Source organism: Ascaphus truei, chromosome 11 (genome assembly GCF_040206685.1).
Source record: "Ascaphus truei isolate aAscTru1 chromosome 11, aAscTru1.hap1, whole genome shotgun sequence".
Taxonomy (NCBI): Eukaryota; Metazoa; Chordata; class Amphibia; order Anura; family Ascaphidae; genus Ascaphus; species Ascaphus truei.
In genome coordinates, this window is record NC_134493.1 from 54,005,702 (window position 1) to 54,032,043 (window position 26,342).

The window sequence follows — 26,342 nt, forward strand, 5'->3', positions numbered from 1 at the left end:
TCCCAGAGCTGCAGACCATCCCTCCATTAAGCCCGCCCCTGCACCTCGTCCCCCGTTACCCAGGTTCTTCTGGTGGTACCTCCGGGATCTGCCCTGGGACCGGTGATCTGTAACATCTTTATTGGTGACATTACACACATCCTGGGTGGGAAAGTAGACCTTTATGGAGATGGGGGATAATGGACAGAGAAGGTTGGCCACGTGGTTCTCACTCTACCATCAAATTCTGGGTTTCTCGCAGGTGAAGTCCGAGATCAGGAAGAAGTGGCAGCTGTGGAAGCTGGACAGGCCGCGATGACCTCTCCCCCTACTCAAGCCAGGCTCGGGATTCGTACTCACGCGGCTACTGATCGCAGTGTACATTTCTACGCGCTCTTACAGTGCCAGATATGACAGAAGATGGACATGGAGCCCCCCCTTGTTCAAGAGCGGCGTCTCGTACACCCCGTGACTAACGGGGTCACACACACAAACCTCTGCCCACGTCCATCTCATACACAATGTGACTAACTGGGTCATACACACACCTCTGCCCACGTCCGTCTCGTACACACCGTGACTGTAATGGGGAGGTCACACACACACACACACCTCTGCCCACCTCATACACACCGTGACTGTAATGGGGAGGTCACACACACAAACACCTCTGCCCACGTCTGTCTCGTACACACCGTGAATGTAATGGGGAGGTCACACACACACACACACACACACACACACACACACACACACACACACACACACACACACACACACACACACACACACACACACACACACACACACACACACACACACACCTCTGCCCACGTCCGTTTCGTACACACCGTGACTGTAATGGGGAGGTCACACACACACACACCTCTGCCCACGTCCGTGTCGTACACACAGTGACTGTAACGGGGAGGTCACACACACACACGGTCACACACACCTCTGCCCACGTCCGTTTCGTACACACCGTGACTGTAATGGGGAGGTCACACACACACCTCTGCCCACGTCCGTGTCGTACACACAGTGACTGTAACGGGGAGGTCACACACACACACGTCTTGTACACACCGACTGAGATTCACAGGGAGCTGGGGGTGCGGTTGGAATAAAACGGAGGCTCAAGCAGGAAGATGTGAAATGTTTATTGGGCGGAAACAGGGAGCTTCCTCCACTCTCGGGGATCAGTCCATACATCAGTGGAAGTGACCGATCATGTTTTGGGTCACAATTCCCCCCTGACTTCCATAGAGGAATAGCCCCAGAACAGCCTGATATTTAAGAAGCCCCTACTACTGGGGTTCTCAACTCCAGTCCTCAAGATCCCCCTCCCCCCACATTGGTCTTTGACTGAGCCACCTGTGCTGAAGCAGGGATATCCTGAAAATCTGACTTGTTGGGGAGGATCTTGGGGACTGGAGTTCAGAACCCCATCCTTAGAATACAGGCCTGCAGAGCATCAATTGGGTAACCTCTTCCCTGTGTGTGACCTGCAGATCATCTCGCTCTTGTAACGTCCGTTAGAAGCCTGCAGAGTATCGCTGCCGCCCTGCTCTCTGGCGCCCGGCTCTTGGCAGGCGTCGTCTCTCGCTGGGTTCCCTGAGGCGAGGGTGCTAGGGGCTGCCTGCAGTGATCGCCACGCTCTGGCATCATCGGGGTGGAAAATCTTCACCCGCCGTCTGAGGTGCAGCTAAACAGAGCCTGGGGGAGGGGAGGGGGGACATAGAGGGGCGAGAGATGGATTAGTCAGCCTGCCCGCTCTTCTGGGGTCAGAGGTCCCTCCTTCATGCGCTTGGTCCCCTGCCCCAGGTGAGAGAGCTCTCAGCCCCTTACCAAGGCGGGATGAGAGACGGCTCAGCCCCTTTACCCTCTGATGCGGGAGAATGCCCTAAAGTACTCCCCAATGCACACACATCGTGACACCCTCCTACGGTCGCTGTACACATTCCTTAGATCAGGGGGGTGCGGGCGCTTACAGAGGCCCCGCGCACTTCCCCAAAGCATTTAAATTAAAGGCCGGGGAGCGCGCGAGGCCTCTAAGTTCCCTTACCGCGTCTCCGACAGCATCGGGCGACGCGTCGTCCTGACCCCACGGCGTTATTTCACAGCGGAGACAAAGTAAGGGGGGTGTGGGGGCACGCGAGCAGGGGGGGGAATACTTTTGCGCACCCCTGCCTTAGATTGTAAGCTCTCCGCGGCAGGGAATCCTTCCCCTTCATGCCTAGCGCGCTTATTTCAATGATGGATTACATCCCATGTTGTGTCTATTACGGATGTGGCGCGGCACGTGCATACAAATAAAGACGCACATACAGCCCGGCGCGTACATACAGCCCGGCGCGGCACGCACATACAGGCCGGCGCGTACATACAGCCCGGCGCGTACATACAGCCCGGCGCGGCACGCACATACAGGCCGGCGCGGCCGCCTCACCTCGCCGCTCAGGGATCCGGCCACTTGTGTCTCCCTATGTCTGCCGTTCTCAGCTTCCCCAGATTCTCCTGCACCGCGCTCAGCGCCTTCCCTGCAGGAAACATCAGAGCAATATGGGCAGTGTGTAGCGTGTGCAGAGCAAGTGGGTGCCCGTGCGCAGAGTGAGTGAGTGGGTGCCCGTGCAGAGTGAGTGGGCGCGCGCATGCAGAGTATGTGGGCGCGCCCGTGCAGAGTGAGCAGGCGCGCGCGTGCAGAGTAAGCGGGCGCCCGTGCAGAGTAAGCGGGCGCCCGTGCAGAGTATGCGGGCGCCCGTGCAGAGTATGCGGGCGCCCGCGCGCAGTATGCGCTGTGTGTTAATTTCCCCTCAGGAATGTGTGTTTTCAGAACGCGGCGGCTCACCTATCTGTGCTGTACTTTCCTCCAGCGATGCAGACAGCTCCAACATGCTCAGGGGCTTCAGAGAGACTGCACTGCTCCCCTCCACTCCTAAACACACACACACACAGACACACACAGACAGACAGACACAGACACATTAGTGATCGCCCTCCTGAGACACACACCCGTTACAGAGTCCCCCCACCTGAGACACACACACCCGTTACAGAGACCCCCACCTGAGACACACACACACACACGTTACAGAGACCCCCCTCCCGAGACACACATGCACACACCAGTTACAGAGACCCCCCACCTGAGACACACACACACACGTTACAGAGACCCCCCTCCCGAGACACACACCAGTTACAGAGAACCCCCACCTGAGACACACACACACACACGTTACAGAGACCCCCCTCCCGAGACACACACCCGTTACAGAGACCCCCCACCTGAGACACACACACCTGTTACAGAGACCCCCCACCTGAGACACACACACCTGTTACAGAGACCCCCCACCTGAGACACACACACACGTTACAGAGACCCCCCACCTGAGACACACACACCTGTTAGAGACCCCCCACCTGAGACACACACACCCATTACAGAGACCCCCCACCTGAGACACACACACCCGTTAAGAGACCCCCCACCACCGACTTGATGGCGTCTGCCTCTGTCCTCCCGCTGCAGTGTGACAGAGTTGATGGCTCCAGTCACACGGTCACTCTGTCATTGTCATCCTGTTCTTTAATACAATGTGTCCCTGCTGTCCCCAGGTGGAGACCCCCCCATCTCCTCCCCGTCTCTGACACACCGGCTCCCCTTACCTGCCGCCCTGCACCCCGGAGCCCGACCCTTCTGCACAGCGACTTTCCCCAGCCGATGCGACAGCTCCTCCTGACAGCTCCTGACACACAAAAAAGTTACAATGTAGTGAAAGCGCTCAGCCGTGTAACAACTCACTCTTCCATTTACAGCTGCGACTCGACGGCCATCTTTAAAAATCCCCGCAAAAATAAAAAAAGTTGGGTGTTACAATGTTATCGCTACCGAAGCGGTCACATGGTCGCGATCCTCGATGCTGCCGGACTCCCGCATATTAACCATTTAGTTGCCAAACAAAGCAGGCAAGGCATTGCTTTAAAGCATTTTTTGAAAAAACATTTTACACACATTTTTGTATTATTTAAACACAGGTTTGAAGCAGGGGGTCCCCAGAGCTGAACCCCACTAATGTCAGCTCCGGGGAACCTCTGCTTCCTGAGATACAGACCTCCGAAAGAGGTGCCGGCATCCCGGCAAAGTTTAAAGCGCCTGCTTCACGTGGGCCAATAGCAAGCCGCACCGGAATGACATCACGGATTCCTATTGGTCAGCAGGTCGCGGGAGCTTTAAAACACCGCCATCATGTGAACCCTGTAAGCTGAGCGGAGCAGCTACCGGCGCCCCTTACGGTAGGTAAGAATCTCCGGAAGCAGGGGGTTCCCGGAGCTGAAAGTAATAGGCTTCAGATCCGTAGACCCCCTGCTTCATTACCGTGTGAAAAAAAATCACGATTGCAGCTTTAACAATCTCAGTAACGGAGTGATGGTCGACGCAGCCTCGGGTACCTGAGCTGTCTGCTAGCACGCTGGGCATCTTCGGCGAGGCTGCATGTGGTCTCCAGCTGGCAGTGGATGGCTCGCCACGCCGTTTCCTGCTCTATAAGGCAGCCTTCGGCAACGGCTCTCAGCTCTCGCTCCTGGGCTACCTGCGCCTTCACACGTTCCGTCTCTTCGCACCTCTGTAGGGGAGAGAGAGTGCGAGGCTGAGGGTATGGGGTGCGGGGGAGGCAGGGTGAGGGAGGGAGACGAGAACAGGGTGAGAGTGAAGAGAACGAGAAGAGAAGGAGAGGACAACGAGAGAGAAGAGGAGAGAACGAGAGAGAAGGAGAAGACAACGAGAGAGAAGAGAATGAGAGAAGAAGAGAACAAGGAGAGAGAACGAGAGAGAAGTGAAGAAGGAAAAGATAACAAGAGAGAAGAAGAGAGAAGGAAAAGAGAACGAGAGAGAAGAAAAGATAACGAGAGAGAGAAGAGAACGAGAGCACAGACTCATAGCCCCATGGGAAGTGAGAGATCTTCACGAAACGCGTAGGGTGCTCCAGCAAATCTGTGTTGATGTTGGAAATTCCCAGCAGCCATATTGGGGGTGGCGCCACCACTAAGGGGAGGTGCTGAGGTGCAGGAGATTGGAGAAGGGAGCATAGAGAGCGCGCATGCTCCAGCGTGAGACTCAGACACACAGTCTAAGAGCACACGGTGGGATCCTAGAGGTCCACGAGGTGGTTCTTGCTATACCTCATCGGGTTTTATGCGTCTCAGTAAGCACAAATGAGAGCCATTGTTTATCACTTATTTGTGTCCTATTTTTGTGGAATAAACGGCACACACTATGAGAGTCGTCTCTCTGGGCTCTTCTATTTTTAGTTGACATGTAAACGTATGTTTAAAATGGTTTGTTTTTCTAATAAAATACCGTGGCCCGTACCCCCATTCATTCCGTGTCTTGGGTCTTCATCTTCCTAACAATAATGTTTACGTGCTACAGACTCGCAGAGCATGGCTGGCCTCTGCCGCAGAGCATGGCTGGCCTCTGCCGCAGAGCATGGCTGGCCTCTGCCGCAGAGCATGGCTGGCCTCTGCCGCAGAGCATGGCTGGCCTCTGCCGCAGAGCATGGCTGGCCTCTGCCGCAGAGCATGGCTGGCCTCTGCCGCAGAGCATGGCTGGCCTCTGCCGCAGAGCATGGCTGGCCTCTGCCGCAGAGCATGGCTGGCCTCTGCCGCAGAGCATGGCTGGCCTCTGCCGCAGAGCATGGCTGGCCTCTGCCGCAGAGCATGGCTGGCCTCTGCCGCAGAGCATGGCTGGCCTCTGCCGCAGAGCATGGCTGGCCTCTGCCGCAGAGCATGGCTGGCCTCTGCCGCAGAGCATGGCTGGCCTCTGCCGCAGAGCATGGCTGGCCTCTGCCGCAGAGCATGGCTGGCCTCTGCCGCAGAGCATGGCTGGCCTCTGCCGCAGAGCATGGCTGGCCTCTGCCGCAGAGCATGGCTGGCCTCTGCCGCAGAGCATGGCTGGCCTCTGCCGCAGAGCATGGCTGGCCTCTGCCGCAGAGCATGGCTGGCCTCTGCCGCAGAGCATGGCTGGCCTCTGCCGCAGAGCATGGCTGGCCTCTGCCGCAGAGCATGGCTGGCCTCTGCCGCAGAGCATGGCTGGCCTCTGCCGCAGAGCATGGCTGGCCTCTGCCGCAGAGCATGGCTGGCCTCTGCCGCAGAGCATGGCTGGCCTCTGCCGCAGAGCATGGCTGGCCTCTGCCGCAGGGCGGTAACGTCCCCGCCGCTCCCCTCACCTTGTGAAGGACATCGCTCCTATACCCCGGCTCGTGCTACAGACTCGCAGAGCATGGCTGGCCTCTGCCGCAGGGCGGTCACCTGCCCGCCGCTCCCCTCACCTTGTGCAGGACATCACTCCTATACCCCGGCTCGTGCTGCAGACTCGCAGAGCATGGCTGGCCTCTGCCGCAGAGCATGGCTGGCCTCTGCCGCAGAGCATGGCTGGCCTCTGCCGCAGAGCATGGCTGGCCTCTGCCGCAGAGCATGGCTGGCCTCTGCCGCAGAGCATGGCTGGCCTCTGCCGCAGAGCATGGCTGGCCTCTGCCGCAGAGCATGGCTGGCCTCTGCCGCAGAGCATGGCTGGCCTCTGCCGCAGAGCATGGCTGGCCTCTGCCGCAGAGCATGGCTGGCCTCTGCCGCAGAGCATGGCTGGCCTCTGCCGCAGAGCATGGCTGGCCTCTGCCGCAGAGCATGGCTGGCCTCTGCCGCAGAGCATGGCTGGCCTCTGCCGCAGAGCATGGCTGGCCTCTGCCGCAGAGCATGGCTGGCCTCTGCCGCCGGGCGGTAACGTCCCCGCCGCTCCCCTCACCTTGTGCAGCTGGATAGCCAGCTCCTGCATTTCTGCTTCCAGGCGGTCAGCGTAGGCCTGTTCCAGAGCGTTCCCGGGGGGCCTGGCAGAGCTGTGCCAGCGAGCGATGGCAGACGTCATTTTCCTCTTCGGGCCAAATAGGCTGCAGAGAGGGGGGGGGGGGGAACAAAGATAAAATGACCCACACAGGCACTGCAGGAGTTGGCTTACCTTCTATGGAGTACCTTTTAATGGTGTGCGCGCTATGTGCTTCCAGGAGAATTGCCGGCATCCCTCCATTGACCCTTTTCCCACCAGACACCTGCCGGCCCATCGGCCCATTGACCCCAGAGACCTGCCGGGCAGCGGCCCATTGACCCCAGAGACCTGCCGGCCCATCGGCCCATTGACCCCAGAGACCTGCCGGGTCATCGGCCCATTGACCCCAGAGACCTGCCGGGCAGCGGCCCATTGACCCCAGAGACCTGCTGGGCAGCGGCCCATTGACCCCAGAGACCTGCCGGGCAGCGGCCCATTAACCCTTTATTACCAGAGCGAGGCCCATTTGTCCAATGTGCTGAAGGCCCCTCTGGCAGGGAAGGGGATACTCGTTTAGTAATGCTGTGGGCTGCCCTCTCTCCGCCTGGCAGTGCCCACGCAGCGCAGCCACTCACGTGATGCCCTCTCTCCGCCTGGCAGTGCCCACTTCCCGCAGGTCACTCACGTGATGCCCACGCAGCGCAGCCACTCATGTGATGCCCTCTCTCCGCCTGGCAGTGCCCACTTCCCGCAGGTCACTCACGTGATGCCCACGCAGCGCAGCCACTCATGTGATGCCCACGCAGCGCAGCCACTCACGTGATGCCCACGCAGCGCAGCCACTCACGTGATGCCCACTTCCCGCAGGTCGCTCACGTGATGCCCACTTCCCACAGGTCGCTCACGTGATGCCCACGCAGCGCAGCCACTCATGTGATGCCCACGCAGCGCAGCCACTCACGTGATGCCCACGCAGCGCAGCCACTCACGTGATGCCCACGCAGCGCAGCCACTCACGTGATGCCCACTTCCCGCAGGTCGCTCACGCGATGCCCACGCAGCGCAGCCACTCACGTGATGCCCACGCAGCGCAGCCACTCACGTGATGCCCACTTCCCGCAGGTCGCTCACGTGATGCCCACGCAGCGCAGCCACTCACGTGATGCCCACTTCCCGCAGGTCGCTCTCGTGATTACCACGCAGCGCAGCCACTCACGTGATGCCCACGCAGCGCAGCCACTCACGTGATGCCCACGCAGCGCAGCCACTCATGTGATGCCCACTTCCCGCAGGTCGCTCACGCGATGCCCACGCAGCGCAGCCACTCACGTGATGCCCACGCAGCGCAGCCACTCATGTGATGCCCACTTCCCGCAGGTCGCTCACGCGATTCCCACGCAGCGCAGCCACTCACGTGATGCCCACGCAGCGCAGCCACTCATGTGATGCCCACGCAGCCACTCACGTGATGCCCACTTCCCGCAGGTCACTCACGTGATGCCCACGCAGCGCAGCCACTCACGTGATGCCCACGCAGCGCAGCCACTCACGTGATGCCCACGCAGCGCAGCCACTCACGTGATGCCCACTTCCCGCAGGTCACTCACGTGATGCCCACTTCCCGCAGGTCGCTCTCGGTGAGGGTGAGGAAGATCTGCATGTTCACGTCCTGCTCCTGGAAGACCGCCAGGTACTTGGAGCAGCCGATCTGTTCCAGCAGCTCCGCCAGATCCTGGGGGCAGACGGGAAACCGGGTAGGTGGGGGATCTGCAGAGCATCGCAACCTTTCATCTCCTTTAAGAAAGACACCCTTGCAGAGCTCTACATTGCACATCCCTCCCCTGGCAGACAGCGGGGGGAACGACCTGTTCATATGTTACCTTTAATCTCCCCTCCTGATTAGAAGACCTGCAGAATATTGCATCCTTATCCCCTTCCCGAAAAGATCATATGCAGAACGTAGACCCTACAATGGGGGTCTGCAGATCACCATATCTGTAACCCGTCTGGCTTGACCAGGTCCTAGACCTTCCCTCTGTTGTATTCCAGCAGAGGGTGGCACCGTCACAGCGCTCGCATACACCTCCCCTTTACCTTGGGTCCTGTGTAGGTTTGGGCCTCCAGTGCCGGCAGTGCTTTAGACACCCCGCAGTTCGAGGCCCCCAGAGCATCTCCGTTGCGATGCTTCCCCTTGACGATGGTCTTGGTGGGTTTTCGGCTGGTGGTCTCTGCGACCGGGTCAGAGTCCTGTAGGGGCAGACGGAGATCGGTCGGATGCGTCGCTTTGAGGGACAGCAGCAGGTGGTGGGCAAAAGAGGGGGCATAGTGTCCCAAAAAAGGGAGGGACTTCCACCAGTACTGGGTGAGCGGGACACAAGGGTCAAAGGCACCAACAGAACGGGAGACAGGATGGGGGCAAAGTGGGGCGTAAGGGTGGCCATAGGTTCCCCGGGGAGGTATTGGGTGTCCAGGGTAAGTGGATATAGGAAGAGGCATAATGCAGCTAAGGGTTAAAAGCATCTGCAATGGGGACAGGGTGAAAGGTGGAGAGCGCTAGTTCTGGGGAGAGAGTGCCACCGGAAGGCAGGTGTATGAGTGCCCGGCCACCGGGAGGCAGTATAAGAACACCCGCAGCACAAGGAGTGCGCTGTACCTCGTTACTCTCCAGCGAGGCCTCACTGCTCAAGCCTGGCGGGCGACACAGCCCCTCGCTGCTACTGCTCCGCACCCTACCAGCATCCCCCTCATCTGAAAGACACGAGACCCCTGGGGTAAGCATCCTGATCCCATGAGCTTACAATCTAATGTTTGCAAAACAGGGCCTCCGAAACCCTAAAAAGGTCCCTCTGGCCCCTTCCCGCGCCAGGACGCACCTCGGCTGCTCCCGTTGCTCTCCACGTCATGCTCGTTGATGGGGGAGGTGACGTCGCGGTGACGCAGGTCTTCGTCCCCCAGGGCGCCAACGTCCAGGTCGTTGAATGTCACGTATCCGTGGGGTGGGACTGGGGGCGGGAGATTGTATCTATAACCATGTCACTCAGTTGTGACAATGTTGGGTTGGAGTATCAACGGCCTACTGTAGGGGCCCCTACATGACCATTACAGACAGAGCTTATAAGAGGGCTTACACGCACACACACACATGCACACGCACGCGCACCAAGGCAAAATTGATGAAATTCTGGGGCAAATCCAATGGCTCCCATACGTATCCAAGAAAAAAATCCCATTGAAATCAATAGGATTTTTTTCTTTGATACACATGGGGCAATTGTTTTGCCCCAGAACTGCATCAATGTTGCCCTTTATACATATGCCCAATAGCATGACGGCAGATAAGACTAACCCAATTTGCCCATGTTCCTACCTGCGGTAACACCTCAGACCCCATTAGATCGTCGGCTTTCTTTCATACTTAGGAGAACCTTGTGTCTACCCCCACGCATGTGTGAATCCCCTTAATGTATTAGCCTCTACCACCTCTGCTGGGACACTATTCCATGCATCCACCACCCTTTCCATGAAGAAGTAACCTCCTCACATCTCCCCCGGAGCCTCTCGCTCTCCTCTTGTTCTAGCTGTTCTCTTTCCCTGACATACGCTGCCCTCCTGCACCTTCTTCAAAACCCTTGATGTATCTGAAAGGGGCAGTCATATCCACCCTCTCCCCCACGCTGTGCATATTAAAGTTCTTGTTGCTGTAGACTGTGGACAACATGACTGCCAGACTCCATTTTGCCTCACTGAGCTCCGGTAAAACTCTACATCTCTAAAGAACCAATGTCTGTCCATTAACCTTCCGGCACATCCCGATCACGTGATCACGGAAACCGAAGAGGCGCCCTCTAGAAAACAAGCCCACGATAAAGCCATTATGTCATGTGGCCCTTAGTCTGCCAGACCCCCTGCCACGGTGGCTATGCTAAAAGGTGGAAACGGTACCGCCACCTGCAGCACCCCTACACTTCACCACCATAGAACCAGCGGTGTATGGAAGCTCTGCCAAGCGTCTTAACCAAGGGGTGGCCAACTCCAGTCCTCAAGGGCCACCAACAGGTCAGGTTTTTAGGATATCCCTGCTTCAGCACAGTTGGCTCAGCCAACGACTGGAGTTGGCCACTCCTGGTCTTCACCCTCTACTCACCCGGCCCAGCCTGGCTGCCTCCGCCTGTTATCTTGGCCAAGGCTTGGGGTCCGTCATGGATGCTGGGACCTTTAGCCTTGCGCTGGGGTCTGTGACGCTGAGGGGTAGAAGAGGACTCGTCCGACGAGCTGAGATCTTCGTAACGTGCTGCGGGGGGACAGCGGGATGTCACGTACCAGAGGCAGCCGCCCGGACACAGGGCATGTAGGGGCAAAGGGACGGTGCTCTTATTAGGGAGGTGTTGGTGCAGTGAGCAGAAGTTATAAGGGGCTATATCTAGGACAGGGGTGGCCTCCAGTCCTCAAGGGCCACCAACAGGCCAGGTATTAGGGATATCTGTGCTTCAGCACAGGTGGCTCAGTCACAATGACAGCCACCTGTGCTGAAGCAGGGAGATCCCAAATACCTGGCGTGGTGTGGTGGTGGCCCTTGAGGTCTGGAGTTGGCCACTTCTGATCCAGGAACATCATTCCTCCTACATGTTCTTAGTATAGGGTTTGTAGCAACGTGGGACGTGATAACCTACACCAAGATTATGCTGTAGGTTCGTTCTGACCAGGGAGATATTCTTATAAGGGGCGCGTTCCTATAAAGAGGGGTAGGGAGCCTCTTATAGGTGGGTATGAGAAGACCCTGCTATAGGGTTTTCTCAAATGGATGATTACAGCAGGGTCTTTGCATATTACGCTTTGCGGCTGTGAATAGGACGGGGTTTATAATATTAATCATATTGTTTCCCTTATACAACGCTGACAGTATATGGAGAATTTAGCAGGGTGAGCGAGCCTCTGCCCCACAGAGCTTACAATCAAACATTTCACTTTTTTACAACTATATATAGGGAGAGGTGGGCCTGGGTTTGAGCTTACAGGGGAGTGGGGTGTGTGGGGTAAATTTAAATTGGTAGACAATAGTTTGGCGCCTGTGACGCCTCCTCCCTGTTCGCGAGCTCGCCCTGCCCACTTTACATAGCAAGTCCTGAGATATAGATGTGAGCGGCGGGGCTGCGAGCGACGGGGGCTGCGAGCGACGGGGGCTGCGAGCGACGGGGGCTGCGAGCGACGGGGCTGCGAGCGACGGGGGCTGCGAGCGACGGGGGCTGCGAGCGACGGGGGCTGCGAGCGACGGGGGCTGCGAGCGACGGGGGCTGCGAGCGACGGGGCTGCGAGCGACGGGGCTGCGAGCGACGGGGGCTGCGAGCGGCGGGGGCTGCGAGCGACGGGGCTGCGAGCGGCGGGGGCTGCGAGCGGCGGGGCTGCGAGCGGCGGGGCTGCGAGCGACGGGGCTGCGAGCGACGGGGGCTGCGAGCGGCGGGGGCTGCGAGCGGCGGGGGCTGCGAGCGACGGGGCTGCGAGCGGCGGGGGCTGCGAGCGGCGGGGGCTGCGAGCGACGGGGCTGCGAGCGGCGGGGGGCTGCGAGCGACGGGGGCTGCGAGCGGCGGGGGCTGCGAGCGACGGGGGCTGCGAGCGGCGGGGGCTGCGAGCGACGGGGGCTGCGAGCGACGGGGGCTGCGAGCGGCGGGGCTGCGAAGACTTCTTCCTCATACTAGAGAAGTCAAGAGAACATTGGCAGGACAGTGTCAGGACTTGCAGGAAGAGGTCCCATCGTGACATGGTCCGTGACGTGACATGGTCCGTGACGTGACATGGGCTTACACATGCGTTGGCCAAAGAATTGAACGAAGTGACCCTCATTTATGGGAGAAAAACAGGTAAGTATGTAACTAGATCATTTTTCATGTTGGATGTAGCATTGGGGGCTCTCTGTCTTTTACATGGAAGATGATGGGACTTCCTCAAGGTCACTGGAAGGTGACACTGGCAAGGGACCCGGGGCGTCTCCTGCAGCCCAGTTTAAGGCACGCTGGGTACGTCTGGGTTACCTGAACCTCTGCTGTGTGCCCGAGACATACGGGCGCGGTGAGAATCCAGCAGAGACACTATCTTGGCGTGGCCGTACCTCGCCGCCAATGCGCAGGCGGTGTCTCCGCTCCGGTCCGTCTCGCCCACCTTCACCCCCTACAGACAGGATAGGGGTCAGCAGAACGCCCGGGACGTGCAATGCTCGGCAGATCCGCTGAACACTAAAAGGGTAAGGGCCCTCTTGCAGGGAAGGGGTTAATAGAGTGACGCTCTGCAGGCGTCTCTAGGACAGGTAAACGGATGGTTGGGATTAAGGGAGGCGATGTACTGCAGGATTTCCCAAACACTGGAAAGACTGACGAAGCGATGCTCTGCGGTAGCAATGTTCTGCAGTCAGCAGCAAAAAGGAGGAGATCATGTCTGGGGGAGTTACTGCGGCAACACTCTGCAGGGGCTGAATAAAGAGACGCAATGCTCTGCAGTGTTTTCCTGGTTAAGGGAGCAACGCTCTGCAGGCATCCCTAAGAGGTTGAGAGAATAAGAGCAGGTTCCTGGGGACTCACGTGGCTCAGCAGATGCTGTACGATGATCTCGTGGCCGGACGCTGCAGCCTCCATGAGAGGGGTGAATCCACACACCGGTTCCCTGTGGGATGAGACAGGAAACGCGCCCTCTTACACATCCAAAGCACCCCACAAACTCCAGTGGGATCACAACCTTTAATGCACATACCCAATGACCCGCTCACTGACCCAACAGCATCACCCTCTCACACCCCAACGGGATCACGCTCCTCCAATCATCAACTGCCCTCATAGGTCACCCATCCCACCCTACTATCCCCAGCACTGCTTCTGCGAGGCGATGAAGGCACCTCTGGCAGGGGAGAGGTGAAGGAAACAGGACACCACGCTCTCTCCCATCCCACACGTGGCCCTGCTCCGCTCCTCTTATCTCCCGTCCCGCACCCGGCCCTGCTCCGCCCCTCTTATCTCCCGTCCCACACACGCCCTGCTCCGCTCCTCTTATCTCCCGTCCCACACACGGCCCTGCTCCGCCCCTCTTATCTCCCGTCCCACACACGCCCTGCTCCGCCCCTCTTATCTCCCGTCCCACACACGCCCTGCTCCGCCCCTCTTATCTCACATCCCACACACGGCCCTGCTCCGCTCCTCTTATCTCCCGTCCCACACACGCCCTGCTCCGCTCCTCTTATCTCCCGTCCCACACACTGCTCCGCCCCTCTTATCTCCCGTCCCACACACGGCCCTGCTCCGCCCCTCTTATCTCCCGTCCCACACACGGCCCTGCTCCGCTCCTCTTATCTCCCGTCCCACACACGCCCTGCTCCGCCCCTCTTATCTCCCGTCCCACACACGGCCCTGCTCCGCCCCTCTTATCTCCCGTCCCACACACGCCCTGCTCCGCCCCTCTTATCTCCCGTCCCACACACGCCCCTGCTCCGCTCCTCTTATCTCCCGTCCCACACACGCCCTGCTCCGCCCCTCTTATCTCCCGTCCCACACACGCCCTGCTCCGCTCCTCTTATCTCCCGTCCCACACACGGCCCTGCTTCGCCCCTCTTATCTCCCGTCCCACACACGGCCCTGCTCCGCTCCTCTTATCTCCCGTCCCACACACGGCCCTGCTCCGCCCCTCTTATCTCCCGTCCCACACACGGCCCTGCTCCGCCCCTCTTATCTCCCGTCCCACACACGGCCCTGCTCCGCTCCTCTCCCGTCCCACACACGGCCCTGCTCCGCCCCTCTTATCTCCCGTCCCGCACACGGCCCTGCTCCGCTCCTCTTATCTCCCGTCCCACACACGGCCCTGCTCCGCCCCTCTTATCTCCCGTCCCACACACGGCCCTGCTCCGCCCCTCTTATCTCCCGTCCCACACACGCCCTGCTCCGCCCCTCTTATCTCCCGTCCCACACACGGTCCTGCTCCGCCCCTCTTATCTCCCGTCCCACACACGGCCCTGCTCCGCCCCTCTTATCTCACATCCCACACACGGCCCTGCTCCTCCCCTCTTATCTCACATCCCACACACGGCCCTGCTCCGCCCCTCTCCCGTCCCACACACGGCCCTGCTCCGCTCCTCTTATCTCCCGTCCCACACACGGCCCTGCTCCGCTCCTCTTATCTCCCGTCCCACACACGGCCCTGCTCCGCCCCTCTTATCTCCCGTCCCACACACGGCCCTGCTCCGCCCCTCTCCCGTCCCACACGCGGCCCTGCTCCGCCCCTCTTATCTCCCGTCCCACACCCGGCCCTGCTCCGCCCCTCTCCCGTCCCACACGCGGCCCTGCTCCGCCCCTCTTATCTCCCGTCCCACACCCGGCCCTGCTCCGCCCCTCTTATCTCCCGTCCCGCACACGGCCCTGCTCCGCCCCTCTCCCGTCCCACACACGGCCCTGCTCCGCTCCTCTTATCTCCCGTCCCACACACGGCCCTGCTCCGCTCCTCTTATCTCCCGTCCCACACACGGCCCTGCTCCGCCCCTCTTATCTCCCGTCCCACACGCCCTGCTCCGTCCCTCTTATCTCCCGTCCCACACACGGCCCTGCTCCGCTCCTCTTATCTCCCGTCCCACACGCCCTGCTCCGTCCCTCTTATCTCCCGTCCCACACACGGCCCTGCTCCGCCCCTCTTATCTCCCGTCCCACACCCGGCCCTGCTCCGCCCCTCTTATCTCCCGTCCCACACACGGCCCTGCTCCGCCCCTCTTATCTCCCGTCCCACACACGGCCCTGCTCCGCCCCTCTTATCTCCCGTCCCACACGCGGCCCTGCTCCGCTCCTCTTATCTCCCGTCCCACACACGGCCCTGCTCCGCCCCTCTTATCTCCCGTCCCACACACGGCCCTGCTCCGCCCCTCTTATCTCCCGTCCCACACGCGGCCCTGCTCCGCTCCTCTTATCTCCCGTCCCACACACGGCCCTGCTCCGCTCCTCTTATCTCCCGTCCCACACGCCCTGCTCCGCCCCTCTTATCTCCCGTCCCACACACGGCCCTGCTCCGCCCCTCTCCCGTCCCACACCCGTCCCTGCTCCGCCCCTCTTATCTCCCGTCCCACACACGGCCCTGCTCCGCCCCTCTTATCTCCCGTCCCACACACGGCCCTGCTCCGCCCCTCTTATCTCCCGTCCCACACACGGCCCTGCTCCGCCCCTCTTATCTCCCGTCCCACACACGGCCCTGCTCCGCCCCTCTCCCGTCCCACACACGGCCCTGCTCCGCCCCTCTTATCTCCCGTCCCACACGCCCTGCTCCGCCCCTCTTATCTCCCGTCCCACACACGGCCCTGCTCCGCCCCTCTCCCGTCCCACACACGGCCCTGCTCCGCCCCTCTTATCTCCCGTCCCACACACGGCCCTGCTCCGCCCCTCTCCCGTCCCACACACGGCCCTGCTCCGCCCCTCTTATCTCCCGTCCCACACACGGCCCTGCTCCGCCCCTCTCCCGTCCCACACGCGGCCCTGCTCCGCTCCTCTCCCGTCCCACACACGGCCCTGCTCCGCTCCTCTCCCGTCCCACACACGGCCCTGCTCCGCTCCTCTCCCGTCCCACACACGGCCCTGCTCCGCCCCTCTCCCGTCCCACACACGCCCTGCTCCGCTCCTCTTATCTCCCGTCCCACACACGGCCCTGCTCCGCTCCTCTCCCGTCCCACACACGGCCCTGCTCCGCCCCTCTTATCTCCCGTCCCACACACGGCCCTGCTCCGCCCCTCTTATCTCCCGTCCCACACACGGCCCTGCTCCGCCCCTCTTATCTCCCGTCCCACACACGGCCCTGCTCCGCTCCTCTCCCGTCCCACACACGGCCCTGCTCCGCCCCTCTCCCGTCCCACACACGGCCCTGCTCCGCTCCTCTTATCTCCCGTCCCACACACGGCCCTGCTCCGCTCCTCTTATCTCCCGTCCCGCACACGCCCTGCTCCGCCCCTCTTATCTCCCGTCCCACACACGCCCTGCTCCGCCCCTCTCCCGTCCCACACACGGCCCTGCTCCGCTCCTCTCCCGTCCCACACACGGCCCTGCTCCGCTCCTCTCCCGTCCCACACCCGCCCTGCTCCGCTCCTCTTATCTCCCGTCCCACACACGCCCTGCTCCGCCCCTCTCCCGTCCCACACACGGCCCTGCTCCGCTCCTCTTATCTCCCGTCCCACACACGCCCTGCTCCGCCCCTCTCCCGTCCCACACACGGCCCTGCTCCGCTCCTCTTATCTCCCGTCCCACACACGCCCTGCTCCGCTCCTCTTATCTCCCGTCCCACACACGCCCTGCTCCGCTCCTCTCCCGTCCCACACCCGCCCCTGCTCCGCTCCTCTTATCTCCCGTCCCACACACGCCCCTGCTCCGCTCCTCTTATCTCCCGTCCCACACACGGCCCTGCTCCGCTCCTCTCCCGTCCCACACACGGCCCTGCTCCGCTCCTCTCCCGTCCCACACACGGCCCTGCTCCGCTCCTCTTATCTCCCGTCCCACACCCGCCCTGCTACGCCCCTCTCCCGTCCCACACACGGCCCTGCTCCGCTCCTCTCCCGTCCCACACACGGCCCTGCTCCGCTCCTCTTATCTCCCGTCCCACACACGCCCTGCTCCGCCCCTCTCCCGTCCCACACACGGCCCTGCTCCGCTCCTCTCCCGTCCCACACCCGGCCCTGCTCCGCTCCTCTTATCTCCCGTCCCGCACACGGCCCTGCTCCGCTCCTCTCCCGTCCCACACACGCCCTGCTCCGCCCCTCTTATCTCCCGTCCCACACACGGCCCTGCTCCGCCCCTCTTATCTCCCGTCCCACACACGCCCTGCTCCGCTCCTCTTATCTCCCGTCCCACACACGCCCTGCTCCGCTCCTCTCCCGTCCCACACCCGCCCCTGCTCCGCTCCTCTTATCTCCCGTCCCACACACGCCCCTGCTCCGCTCCTCTTATCTCCCGTCCCACACACGGCCCTGCTCCGCTCCTCTCCCGTCCCACACACGGCCCTGCTCCGCTCCTCTCCCGTCCCACACACGGCCCTGCTCCGCTCCTCTTATCTCCCGTCCCACACCCGCCCTGCTACGCCCCTCTCCCGTCCCACACACAGCCCTGCTACGCCCCTCTCCCGTCCCACACACGGCCCTGCTCCGCTCCTCTCCCGTCCCACACACGGCCCTGCTCCGCTCCTCTTATCTCCCGTCCCGCACACGGCCTGCTCCGCCCCTCTCCCGTCCCACACACGGCCCTGCTCCGCCCCTCTTATCTCCCGTCCCGCACACGGCCTGCTCCGCCCCTCTCCCGTCCCGCACACGGCCTGCTCCGCCCCTCTCCCGTCCCACACACGGCCCTGCTCCGCTCCTCTCCCGTCCCACACACGGCCCTGCTCCGCCCCTCTTATCTCCCGTCCCACACACGGCCCTGCTCCGCCCCTCTTATCTCCCGTCCCGCACACGGCCCTGCTCCGCTCCTCTCCCGTCCCACACACGCCCTGCTCCGCCCCTCTTATCTCCCGTCCCACACACGGCCCTGCTCCGCCCCTCTTATCTCCCGTCCCACACACGCCCTGCTCCGCCCCTCTCCCGTCCCACACACGCCCTGCTCCGCTCCTCTTATCTCCCGTCCCACACCCGGCCCTGCTCCGCCCCTCTTATCTCCCGTCCCACACACGCCCTGCTCCGCCCCTCTCCCGTCCCACACACGCCCTGCTCCGCCCCTCTCCCGTCCCACACACGCCCTGCTCCGCCCCTCTTACTTGACGTTGCCGTTGGCCCCGTTCTCCAGGAGGAAGCGCACCAACTGCTGGTGCCCGGCGCTCGCGCAGTGGAAGAGAGCCGTCCAACCATGGCTGTCTCGCGCCTCCAGCTCCGATCCTTGCTGGGGGGGGGGGGGGGGGGGGGGACAGGGAGAGAACCAGGACCGGTTGTGCTCAGTGACGGGCGACATTAACTGTGTCAGTACATGTCACTGCCATTAGTACACTTTGCCCCTAGGAGGGACTGACCCCTTAACCATGTCACTGCCATTAGTACACTTTGCCCCTAGGAGGGACTGACCCCTTAACCATGTCACTGCCATTAGTACACTTTGCCCCTAGGAGGGACTGACCCCTTAACCATGTCACTGCCATTAGTACACTTTGCCCCTAGGAGGGACGGACCCTTTAACCATGTCACTGCCATTAGTACAATTTGTCCCTAGGAGGGACTGACCCCATAACCATGTCACTGCCATTAGTACACTTTGCCCCTAGGAGGGACTGACCCCATAACCATGTCACTGCCATTAGTACACTTTGCTCCTTGGAGGGACTGATCCCTTAACCATGTCACTGCCATTAGTACACTTTGCCCCTAGGAGGGACTGACCCCTTAAACATGTCACTGCCATTAGTACACTTTGCTCCTTGGAAGGACTGCAACTTAAATAGATGACTGTCACCTTACTGTGAGGGGTAGACTTAACGGGACACTGTTCCCTTCCATCAGTGTCACCAGAGATGGGAAGGACGGCTTCAACAGGACAGAGGCACCTTTGTCCCCATTTCGGTAGGTCAGTAACTGGCGCTAGATAAACAAACCTATACATGTAGGGAGGGGTTACCCCCGTGTAAGCCCCAATGTGAGGCCAGCAGGGACAGGTGGCACCTCACCTGTAGCAGGAAGTATACCACGCTCTCGTTCCCGCAGCTGGCGGCCAGCATGAGTGGGGTCTGCCCACCGGGCGTGCTGCTGTTCACATCCACGCCCGCCTCAAACAGCAGCTTCACCACAGGGTCGTGTCCGATGTAAGACGCGTACATCAGGGGCGTCCAGCCACCCAGGTTCTTCTGGTTAAGATCCACGTCCCCTCTGGGGACGGAGAGATGGGCAAAGGTTGACTGGAAGAGCCAGCTCCCCGAGAAATGACACTAGTGATGAATTATGCGTACTGCATGATGTCATGAGACGGCGTCCAGGTGTTTAATCGAGAAAAGGAGAGCAAAAGCAGAGGGACTTGTTGGCCTTTAGCAGGGCGCTGTAACCTCTCTTTAGGAGGGCAGGTTTAGAAGAAGCACTAGCAGGGCGGGCTTAGGAGAGGGACGCTCCCGCAGGGCGGGCATAGCAGAGGGACGCGGGCATAGCAGAGGGACGCACCCGCAGGGCGGGCATAGGAGAGGCACGCTGTGTGATCTCGCTCCCGCAGAGCGGGCATAGCAGAGGGACGCGGGCATAGCAGAGGGACGCTCCCGCAGGGCGGGCATAGGAGAGGCACGCTGTGTGATCTCGCTCCCGCAGAGCGGGCATAGCAGAGGGACGCTGCCGCAGGGCGGACATAGCAGAGGGACGCGGGCATAGCAGAGGGACGCTCCCGCAGGGCGGGCATAGGAGAGGCACGCTGTGTGATCTCGCTCCCGCAGAGCGGGCATAGCAGAGGGACGCTCCCGCAGGGCGGACATAGCAGAGGGACGCGGGCATAGCAGAGGGACGCGGGAATAGCAGAGGGACGCTCCCGCAGGGCGGGCATAGCAGCGGGACGCTCCCGCAGGGCGGGCATAGCAGAGGGACGTGGGCATAGCAGAGGGACGCTCCCGCAGGGCGGGCATAGGAGAGGCACGTTGTGTGATCTCGCTCCCGCAGAGCGGGCATAACAGATCTCCTACCCCCGGTGTCTCTCACCTGCGCACGCACTGCTGAACCACATCATACTGTCCTATGGAGGCGGCTGTGTGGAGATCCAGGGGCAGATCAAAGTCCTGCTCGCCAAGCGACTCTCCGTACCACATGGACAGGCTGCGGCTCCCTGTCTCCGGCTCGCTCGTCTCGTCACTCAGCTCCGACATCTCGCAGGCTGGAACCCCTCCCAACCGTCACTGTGTCTCTCACACACCCCACCCAACACCTGCCAGGAGACAGGCCGTGGCAGTTACAACTGGGTGTCACCACGTAACGCGGTCACCTTCCAGTACGTGGACTAGTGCAACATATTTAACAAAAAGCAGTGGGGTGGCCAATTAAAAATAGTGGTAGTACTCCGGTATCGTGACACCCGAACCCGTTAAATAGACTGAGAAGTTCCTGTGCTCTGATTTAATGATTGTCCAAAGGCTTTCCTCGCATGGAGACACATGAAGCCTCATAGGGTATCAAGTAGGGTATCCAGTAGGGTATCCAGTAGGGTATCCAGTAGGGTATCCAGTAGGGTATCCAGTAGGGCCCAAGTAGGACCCTCATAGGGTATCCAGTAGGGTATCCAGTAGGACCCCAGTGTCACGTCACGTGTGACTGTCCTGTGCTGAAAAGATTAGCAGCTAACGAGGGGGCGCGATGTGCCTCCTAATTAAACCCATCAGACCACTAATCTTGTAAGATTGAGTAGACTCAAGTTTCAGCTTACATCTTCCCGGTAAGATGGTCTCCAGAACTGAACACCATTCACTAGCTGAGGTCCCACGGGTACCACCTTTATACATCAGTGGTTACAACAAGAAACAAAGAAGTCCAGAGCAACATCCAATGTGACAAAAATACACAGTGAAATACCTATATATCTCTTGAAAAAGGGTCATTTAGTTAACCCTTTGGCCAAAGCGTATAAGCCTGCGAGCCACTTCAAGGCATGACCATATTATCGCAGGTCCTAACACTAACTGATTAAAATCCTTATTTACCTCTATAATTAGAGGCAGGATGGTCCTAGCATTGAACCTGTCACAACCAGCTGCATGAAAAGAAAACCTGCTTACTTGGAAAGCAGGGAGGGGCGAGCTTAAACCCTGGGAGGGAGGAGCCACTGACCTCCAAAACAGCGGAGACCAGCTTTTTGGGGGTGTTTCTGAGAGCTTGTTGGGTATCTGTGTGTTTGTATACATCAGTGGTTATCAACCTTTTTTGATCAGGGGCACAGCTGAAGGATCCCTAAAATCTCAGGGGAACCCTTGTTGTCCACACCTCACTCATCTGTTCCTCTCTTACACTCCCCCTCTTATTACACTCAATATTTACCCATCATACTCAACACACTACACGTATCCCCCTTATCACACGGCCCTCTCACCCTCTTTCTTAATCATAAACACCATATTAACCCTCCCCCTTCTTACTTAAACCACACACATTGTCCACATGCACTTCTCCACCATGCACAGAGCCCTCACGCTCTCCTCCACCATGCACAGAGCCCTCACTCTTCTCCACCATGCACAGAGCCCTCACTCTCCTCCACCATGCACAGAGCCCTCACTCTCCTCCACCATGCACAGAGCCCTCACGCTCTCCTCCACCATGCACAGAGCCCTCACGCTCTCCTCCACCATGCACAGAGCTCTCACTCTCCTCCACCATGCACAGAGCTCTCACGCTCTCCTCCACCATGCACAGAGCCCTCACGCTCTCCTCCACCATGCACAGAGCCCTCCCGCTCTCCTCCACCATGCACAGAGCCCTCACTCTCCTCCACCATGCACAGAGCCCTCACTCTCCTCCACCATGCACAGAGCCCTCACGCTCTCCTCCACCATGCACAGAGCCCTCACGCTCTCCTCCACCATGCACAGAGCCCTCACGCTCTCCTCCACCATGCACAGAGCCCTCACGCTCTCCTTCAATCATGCAGAGCCCTCACGCTCTCTCCTCCACCATGCACAGAGCCCTCACGCTCTCCTCCACCATGCACAGAGCCCTCATGCTCTCTTCCCCCACGCAGAGCCCTCACGCTCTCTCCTCCACCATGCACAGAGCCCTCACGCTCTCCTCCACCATGCACAGAGCCCTCACGCTCTCCTCCACCATGCACAGAGCCCTCACGCTCTCCTCCACCATGCACAGAGCCCTCACGCTCTCCTCCACCATGCACAGAGCCCTCACGCTCTCCTCCACCATGCACAGAGCCCTCACGCTCTCCTCCACCATGCACAGACCCCTCACGCTCTCCTCCACCATGCACAGAGCCCTCACGCTCTCCTCCACCATGCACAGAGCCCTCACGCTCTCCTCCACCATGCACAGAGCCCTCACGCTCTCCTCCACCATGCACAGAGCTCTCACGCTCTCCTCCACCATGCACAGAGCCCTCACGCTCTCCTCCCCCACACACACAGAGCCCTCACGCTCTCCTCCCCCACACACACAGAGCCCTCACGCTCTCCTCCCCCACACACACAGAGCCCTCACGCTCTCCTCCCCCACACACACAGAGCCCTCACGCTCTCCTCCCCCACACACACAGAGCCCTCACGCTCTCCTCCCCCAAACACAGAGCCCTCACGCACTCCTCCACCATACACAGAGCCCTCACGCTCTCCTCCCCCACACACGCAGAGCCCTCACGCTCTCCTCCCCCACACACGCAGAGCCCTCACGCTCTCCTCCCCCACACACGCAGAGCCCTCACGCTCTCCTCCCCCAAACACAGAGCCCTCACGCTCTCCTCCACCATACACAGAGCCCTCACGCTCTCCTCCCCCACACACACAGAGCCCTCACACTCTCCTCCCCCAAACACAGAGCCCTCACGCTCTCCTCCACCATACACAGAGCCCTCACGCTTCCTCCCTCACGCTCTCATCCCCCACACACGCAGAGCCCTCACGCTCTCCTCCCCCACACACGCAGAGCCCTCACGCTCTCCTCCCCCACACACGCAGAGCCCTCACGCTCTCCTCCCCCAAACACAGAGCCCTCACGCTCTCCTCCACCACACACAGAGCCCTCACGCTCTCCTCCCCCCCACACACAGAGCCCTCACGCTCTCCTCCCCCACGCACAGAGCCCTCACGCTCTCCTCCCCAACGCACAGAGCCCTCAAATCTCCTCCCCCACACAGAGCCCTCACGCTCTCCTCCCCCACGCACAGAGCCCTCACTCTCCTCCCCCACGCACAGAGCCCTCACTCTCCTCCCCCACGCACAGAGCCCTCACTCTCCTCCCCCACGCGCAGAGCCCTCACGCTCTCCTCCCCAACGCACAGAGCCCTCAAATCTCCTCCCCCACACAGAGCCCTCACGCTCTCCTCCCCCACGCACAGAGCCCTCACTCTCCTCCCCCACACAGAGCCCTCACGCTCCCCTGCCCCACGCACGCCGTGCGCGCAACACACCTCATGCTCTCCTCCCCCACGCAGAGACCTCATGCTCTCCTCCCCCACGCGCCGTGTGTGCAACACACACACCTCATGCTCTCCTCCCCCCACGCACAGAGCTCTCACGCTCTCCTCCCCCCACGCACAGAGCCCTCACGCTCTCCTCCCCCACGCACAGAGCCCTCACGCTCTCCTCCCTCACGCGCCCCTCCCTCACGCGCCGTGTGCACGACACACACACCTCATGCTCTCCTCCTCCACGCACAGAGCCCTCACTCTCCTCCCCCACGCAGAGCCCTCACGCTCTCCTCCCCCACGCAAAACCCTCACGCGCTTCTCCCCCACAGAGCCCCTACGCGCTCCTCCCCACGCACAGAGCCATCACTCCTTCCCTACCACCTAAAACATGTCAGCTGCTTCAGAAAACACGTTGTGTGCTGTTTGGAGAAGGTCTATCTCCTCCGTGCTGGGCTGAGAAATAAGCAGATCACAGCCTCTACGTCTCCTGTAAGCAGGGGACACTCTCGCTAAGCAGCCAGCAGAGTTCCCCTGCCACCATGGACGTGGCACCCTTGGCAGAGGGTCACGGCATACTTGCGATTCCGAGGCACCATGGTTGAGAAACACTAGTATAGACCATGTGTGTCACCTCACCTAGAGCAAAGTGTTAGGGTCTGGAGACCATATCTCCAGAAGAACATACAATGGAGAGTGTGCTAAGGGGGGTTACTAAACTGGTGGCCTAGAACCTCTGACCGCAGCCATGACCAAAGTTCCACCGCCATGAGAACTCACCGCCGGGCAGGTCGCTGCTGTAAAATTCACCGCACGTCCTGGGACTAGGAGTACCGGGCGGCCGAAATGAGGCGAATTGTACAGCGGCGACGTGCCAGGCGGTGAGTTGTAGTGGCGGCGGACCTTAGGCGCGGTCAATCAGCCTAAAGGTCCCATTCCACCAAAATGGTGCATGATCAGGGAAGACTGGAGGACCCGAATATGTCTTTGAAGAGCAAAGGGCAGAGAAGGGTATGATTGCGATGTTCCAATTCATAATAGGGTTATAACAACGTAAAGGAGGAAGCAAGTCGTTCTCTGGCGCTGGAGGGAGGGAGGGAGGCTCGGAGGGAGGGAGGCTCGGGGGAAGTGAGGGGACGTACTTCTTCACGGAAAGGGTAGTGGATCTGTGGGATAGTCTCCAAGCAGAGGTGGTAGGGGCTACTACACACGTGTTTGGGATAGACACAAGGTTCTCCTGAATAGGGTCTGCGGTCTTACAGCAGGTAATGACACGGGCTGACAGGGTTAGCCAAGCAGCTCTGATCTGCAGCTAAATTTTATGTTTCTACGTTTACGCAGACAGTGGGATTTTGGTGTAGGACACACTGCTTTCTGTAGGATGGGAACAGCTGGATCGGTCCTGCAACCTCCTCCCTCCCACCCCCACTGGTCACAGGTCATCGGAAGAAAAAAAAACATTAAACAAGAAGTGAACACCTTGTACAGAGCAGCAAACACTCCAGCTATGGAAATCTCAGTGACCCACTCTTAATACACATACCCTCTCACCCCTCCTGCTAATACACAGACATCAGAGGCACATACCTCTCACCCCCTCCTAATACACAGACATCAGGGACACACCTCTCACCCCCTCCTAATACACAGACATCAGGGGCACGTACCTCTCACCCCCTCCTAATACACAGTTATCAGGGGCACATACCTCTCACCCCCTCCTAATACACAGTTATCAGAGGCACACACCTCTCACCCCCTCCTAATACACAGACCTCAGGGGCACACACCTCTCACCCCCTCCTAATACACAGACATCAGGGGCACATACCTCTCACCCCCTCCTAATACACAGACATCAGGGACACACACCTCTCACCCCCTCCTAATACACAGACATCAGGGACACACACCTCTCACCCCCTGCCAAAACAGACATCAGGGACACATACCTCTCACCCCCACCTAATGCACAGAAATCAGGGGCACATACCTATCACCCCCTCCTAATACACAGACATCAGGGACACACACCTCTCACCCCCTCCTAATACACAGACATCAGGGACACATACCTCTCAGTGCTCTCACCCCCACCTAATGCACAGAAATCAGGGGCACATACCTCTCACCCTGTCCCTCTGGGTCCTTGCCACACGTGGGTCGGACCAAACCATTAAATATGAACTATTCACCTAACTTGGGGGTCTCTAGCCTCCCAGTCCGGAATCTCCCCCGCACGGGACGCAGGGGGTTGTAGTTTCTTGTTGGCCTCTACCGCAGAATTTGCCGTCAGACAAACTACAACTCCCATGATTCTTGCGCCACGTCCCACCTCTAGCTTTATTGACGGCACGAGCAGCCTATAGGGTGTTCTTGTAGGTCAAGGGCGCCTAGCAAAAAGACCAATGAGAGTGAGGGAAAGGTAGTCCTATCTGCTGTGTAGTATGTCAGTTGCAGTTCAAAGAGAGTTACCG

General features: G+C 60.1%; 2 protein-coding genes across 4 annotated transcripts in view; one reads left to right on the forward strand and one right to left on the reverse strand.

Moving 5' to 3' along the window:
* LOC142463515 (glucagon receptor-like) overlaps positions 1-1,682 on the forward strand; it is a 45,353-nt gene extending 43,671 nt beyond the window's left edge. Inside the window, 1 exon segment of the mRNA XM_075566371.1 lies at positions 242-1,682. Coding sequence (XP_075422486.1) covers positions 242-298 — 57 coding nt within the window. The 3' untranslated portion in view covers positions 299-1,682.
* Positions 1,124-26,245, reverse strand: ANKS3 (ankyrin repeat and sterile alpha motif domain containing 3). 3 transcript variants are annotated; one of them, XM_075566365.1, is made up of 17 exons: positions 26,061-26,241; positions 20,451-20,673; positions 19,445-19,643; positions 18,548-18,669; positions 13,372-13,453; positions 12,829-12,964; positions 10,947-11,093; positions 9,676-9,804; positions 9,456-9,550; positions 8,897-9,049; positions 8,410-8,534; positions 6,785-6,926; positions 4,438-4,610; positions 3,655-3,734; positions 2,831-2,917; positions 2,432-2,522; positions 1,124-1,698 (listed from the first exon to the last, which is right to left on the reverse strand). In XM_075566365.1, exons 2-16 carry the CDS (start codon positions 20,612-20,614, stop codon positions 2,440-2,442), a joined length of 1,917 nt encoding a protein of 638 aa, XP_075422480.1. In that variant the 5' UTR covers positions 20,615-20,673; positions 26,061-26,241; the 3' UTR covers positions 1,124-1,698; positions 2,432-2,439. The 3 variants fall into 3 exon arrangements, with proteins under 3 accessions (XP_075422480.1, XP_075422479.1, XP_075422481.1); XM_075566364.1 differs by having other exon boundaries at positions 25,991-26,241; XM_075566366.1 differs by lacking the exon at positions 9,676-9,804 and having other exon boundaries at positions 25,991-26,245.
* Positions 26,246-26,342: the final 97 nt, after the last annotated feature.

Bases quoted from the DNA above. Each gene is read 5' to 3' on its own strand.
- ANKS3 (XM_075566365.1), bottom strand. From the start codon at position 20,614: ATGTCGGAGCTGAGTGACGAGACGAGCGAGCCGGAGACAGGGAGCCGC. The intron at 19,644-20,450 runs GTGAGAGACACC...CTCCGTCCCCAG, and splicing joins GTTCAGCAGTGCGTGCGCAG to AGGGGACGTGGATCTTAACC. The intron at 9,805-10,946 runs GTGAGTAGAGGG...TCCCGCCCCCAG, and splicing joins AGGCAGCCAGGCTGGGCCGG to TCCCACCCCACGGATACGTG.